The 5,000-nt window shown below is 33.3% G+C and overlaps 1 protein-coding gene across 7 annotated transcripts in view; it reads right to left on the bottom strand.

Moving 5' to 3' along the window:
* The window catches only part of GABA-B-R2 (gamma-aminobutyric acid type B receptor subunit 2), a 241,978-nt gene that overhangs the window by 70,768 nt on the left and 166,210 nt on the right, over positions 1-5,000 (bottom strand). For all 7 annotated transcript variants that reach the window (XM_068349726.1, XM_068349729.1, XM_068349732.1 and 4 more), the window contains exon 5: positions 972-1,188. In XM_068349726.1, coding sequence (XP_068205827.1) covers positions 972-1,188 — 217 coding nt within the window. The remainder of the gene's footprint in view (positions 1-971; positions 1,189-5,000) is intronic.

Raw genomic sequence — 5,000 nt, 5'->3', positions numbered from 1 at the left:
ACAAAACAGCAAATACGTGGAACAGACTTCCAGCGAATGTAGTGAACATTGACACGTTATTATAAATTGAAGAATGAGTTATACAAGGTAATGAAAACTCTTTAAACGTTTAAAGTAATTCGCCTTACCCAAGAGCAAATGGAGTCTCCGCTGATGGACTAAGTCTTTGATACCTCCAAAATCCTAGTAACTCCTTATAGTTCATCAAATTTTAGGGAGTCTTGGTGACACCTACTTTAGTTGGTGATTTAGTTTGAACATTGCCGCTATGTAGCTTTTATAGCTTCAAGTATATTTCAATGCTTAAATGGTAAGATAATCAAGTACGCGTAGGTTTTCAATTATGAATTAAGAGATGTAATCGAACTATGTTTCGGAAAAAGTACCTTTTTGTTTTATTGGATCAATCCCTGTTATATAATTTGTTAATGACAACCCCGTAGCATGTTATTATTATTATTATTATTATTATTATTATTATTATTATTATTATTATTATTATTATTAGTTAAACTACAATGCTAGTTATAAAAAAAAGCAGGATGCGATAATCCCAATGGCTTTAACAGGGAAAATAGCCCAGTGGGGAAAGGAAATAAGTAAATACTGTAAATAAAGTACAAGAGAAGTAATAAACAATTAAAATACAATATTTCAAGAACAGTAACAACATTCAAATATATCTTTCGAATATAAACTATAAAAAGAGATTCATGTCAGCCTGTTCAACATAAACACATTCACTGCAAGATTGAACTTTGAAGTTCAAAGTTATTTGTTATGTCTTGTGTATGTGTGTATGAAATTGTGACATATCCTTTGACAATGCAGTGCATGATCTTAATAATAACTTTTGAACTTTTGAAGTTCAAAATTATTTGTGTATGTCTTGTGTATGTGTGTATGAAATTGGGACATATCCTTTGACCATGCAATGCATGATCTTAATAAAAACTTTAAAAAATCAATACCTGATATAATCCACTGGTAGTTTGCACCGTACATCCCTTTTCTAAAAGCTTCGCAGAATATTCTTCGAGCCCACATCTCATCAAAATAGCCTAAGATTATCCGGACGTCCTTATCTAGAAGTTTTTTCATTTGGTCCTTGAATTCGTCGCCGAAACTTTGTGTCTCGGCAATCTCGAATTTGTAGAGATCCAATAATGAAGCCAAATGGTTGTGGGCCTGTTGGAGGAAAAGAAGTGGGGTGGGCGATTAAAATAGGGATATATGATTAAACAATAATTTGTGTCCTTGGAAAATTGTGAATATATGTTAATTACAAATTGTATTTATGTAAATCTCTCTCTCTCTCTCTCTCTCTCTCTCTCTCTCTCTCTCTCTCTCTCTCTCTCTATATATATATATATATATATATATATATATATATATATATATATATATATATATATATATATATATATATATATATTTATATATGTATGTATTATAAATTGTAAGAATTGTAGATGTAAATTTCTTAATGAAAGAAAAAAAAACTATTTTTCTAGATGTTATGCCATATGCTACATTTCACCTCTTAAAGAAAATGATATATGTTACCAATTACATAAAAAAAATGTCACCCATCCTAAAGAAGTAAAGACATGAGCAAAATTGCTGAAGAACGAATCACCAATAAGAAATTGTTTATGGAAAATCGCGTTTACCCCTTAAAGAAACTGCGAGATTGATAAATGAAACCAATTTCACATACGATCAGCTTAATGACACATATAAAGCTGAAACTAAAGGCTTCAAGCGTAGCTCACTACCCAGGCTCTCTGACAGCGCTGCTAAAAGCAAACGATATGCGTAAACAGCCATGTTTGATCATGGCGAAGATCACCATTAACAGGATCAGAGGCTGTTTTCCTTTGATGGCATAGCGTATAAACCTTTTTATGGTACTGCAGAGAATCAATGTTGATGTACCGCCTGCCTTAATGCTGCGCTGTTGGGGATAATGTGTATAAGAAAGGAAATACGAGGAAACGTAAGGAAAGATGAGGAACTTGGTATTTTGACGAAATATAGTGGAACGAAAAAATCGAAAATTTGTAAATTACTTTACCTTTGGGCAATTAGTAATCTGGAGAGCATAGAGATTTTTACGAGCGAGAAAATTTGAAGAAACAGCAAATATATACAAACACACACACACAGACACACACACACACACACACACACACATATATATATATATATGTATATATATATATATATATATATATATATATATATATATATATATATATATATATATATATATATATAAATTTGTGTCCGCATGTGTATATGTGTGTGCGGTTGTTTGTGTATGTGCGTATGCCTGTTGCTAGAAAATTTATGAAAGGAGTAGTTCCCAAAGTGAATGTCCCGCATAGTTGATAGCATACTTTCAATAATCACTCATCGTAATGACTATTTACTCATTGCCCAAAATGTATACGGTTCAGTCACGTAATGTTTTATCGGTAAATCAATTGGCATTTCGCCTGATATTTGATAACAGCCAATAGGCAAATCAAATGGAGGACATGAGTTCGGAGCAAAATATTATGCCGCCCGATGCGGTATAACATTTGCATCTTAACAAGGCAGCAGATACGGGAATTGAACTGACCTACCGATGGCAGCAGATACGAAAATGAAATTGATCGATCGATGGCTGTATACGTAAATTGAATTGATCTACCAATATCTGCATACATAAATTGAATTAACCTACCGATGGCAGCAGATAGGAAAATTGAATTGATCTATTCTATTAATGGCAGCAGATACGAAAATATAATTGAACTGCCTATGGCAGCAGATGCAAAAATTGAATTAACTTATGGATAGCAGAAGATACGAAAATATAATCGACTTATCGATGGCACCATATACGAAAGTTGAAATGATGTACCGATGGAAGCAGATACGAAAATTGAATTGACCTCCAATTGGCTGCAGATACGAAAATTTAATTGACCTACTGACGGCAGCAGATATGAAAATTGAATTGACCTCCAATTTGCTGCAGATATGGAAATTGAATTGACCTCCCAATGGCAGTAGATACGTAAATTGAATTGACCTACCGATGGCAGCAGATACGTAAATTGAATTGATCTACCACTAGTTGTATACATTAATTAAATTCACCCACCGATGGCAGAAGATACGTAAATTGAATTGATCTACCGATGGCAGCAGCTACGTAAATTGAATTGATCTACCACTAGTTGTATACATTAATTAAATTCACCTACCGATGGCAAAAGATACGTAAATTGAATTGATCTACCGATGGCAGCAGATACGTAAATTGAATTGATCTACCGATAGTTGTATACATTAATTAGATTCACCTACTGATGGCAGCAGATACGTAAATTGAATTGACCTACCGATGGCAGCAGCTACGTAAATTGAATTGATCTACCGATAGTTGTATACATTAATTAAATTCACCTACCGATGGCAGAAGATACGTAAATTTAATTGATCGACCGATGGCAGCATTTACTTTAAATTTCAAATTTAATTTAGCAGATCATAAGGCAGTAAAACTTAAGACACATGTTATATTATGCATGCTTTCTTATATAGAATATGGATCAGGGTGTAGCTAGGCTACAATTCTTGCGATGGGGAAAGGAACATTAACTTGAAGCTGTCTTATATTAATGATTGCCATTAGTAAAACTTGTAAACGGTAAGCAACATTTATGCACAATTTATAGACAGTTGTGCATATTTGTTTTAATTACGAATTGCTCTATAGAAAAATTATGCCTTAAATAAACATAATTATATGTTAGTCTCTCTCTCTCTCTCTCTCTCTCTCTCTCTCTCTCTCTCTCTCTCTCTCTCTCTCTCTCTCTCTCTCCAAAATCCTTTTCCTACCATATGCCATTGAAAGTAAAATACTTTTTACTTCAATGGATGGCAGTTCTCTATTGTATTCTGGTTATTGGAATAAGAAAATTATTCCCTTTCATAATTAAACTGGACATTAGTAGTCCTAAATGGGCTGTACTTTAAAACTATAAAATTAGCTTCTCTCTCTCTCTCTCTCTCTCTCTCTCTCTCTCTCTCTCTCTCTCTCTCTCTCTCTCAAAACCTTCTAAGAGTTATTCAGTAACACATCGTCAACATAAACTTGATGACGCAGTTAAAGATATTAACGACAGCTGGAATAGGCCTACGGCAGATATAATTTTCTAATTTCATCACGATCTTAGCTTCACAGAACAAAATCACAGAATGTTCTTGCACTACGTCACCACGACCTTTGGAGAACATCTGTTCATGCATTAAAGACACCAGGAAATTTTGGCATCCGTTTGTATTTGCCACGCTTTTAAAGGGTCGCTTCATACATAAGTATAATCAATAATGACGAAAGCGTACCCCGAGTAATTGTGCCTGTGTCCAGAAAGGTTAAAGTTCAACCGAGCTTTTCCACTAGTTTATGTTATGAGGACAGCAGTGCTAATTTCCCTTCGTTTGTTATTCTATCTCACTATTAGTTTTATTGCTTAATGAAAACAGGTTTTTCATCATTTTGCTTTTTATGTTAAATATGGTCATGTACTATTAATTATCATTAAACATTATAAATTATTTGTATTTGATTCTATTGCTGCCATACAAAAAGTTTTTTTATCTCTTTAATAGTGGCGAGGAAAATTCACACATAATAAAATGAAAGTAAAAAAAAATTATGGTAATAATAATAAAAAAAATAAACCTTTACAATCGATTCAATAAACGGAAGGAACAGTCGAGCCAAATATGAAATAGCTAATACTGCAATGACAAAGGAAGAAAGAACGCATAGAGAATCAAGAAAAGATGGACAATGAATTAAAAAAAAACAAGAAAAAAAACAAAAAAACAAGAAAGGACGTATCTCTCAACTGGTGAAATCACCACTAGTGCTAATAAGCGCCATGAGAGTCGACACTCCAAAGACATTCCATTGTCGTCGCAATTTTTCTCGGTCA

This window comes from Palaemon carinicauda, chromosome 26 (assembly GCF_036898095.1).
Source record: "Palaemon carinicauda isolate YSFRI2023 chromosome 26, ASM3689809v2, whole genome shotgun sequence".
NCBI classification, from domain to species: Eukaryota; Metazoa; Arthropoda; class Malacostraca; order Decapoda; family Palaemonidae; genus Palaemon; species Palaemon carinicauda.
The sequence above is the reverse complement of the archived record's forward strand: the minus strand, read 5'-3'. Positions and strand labels throughout refer to the sequence as shown.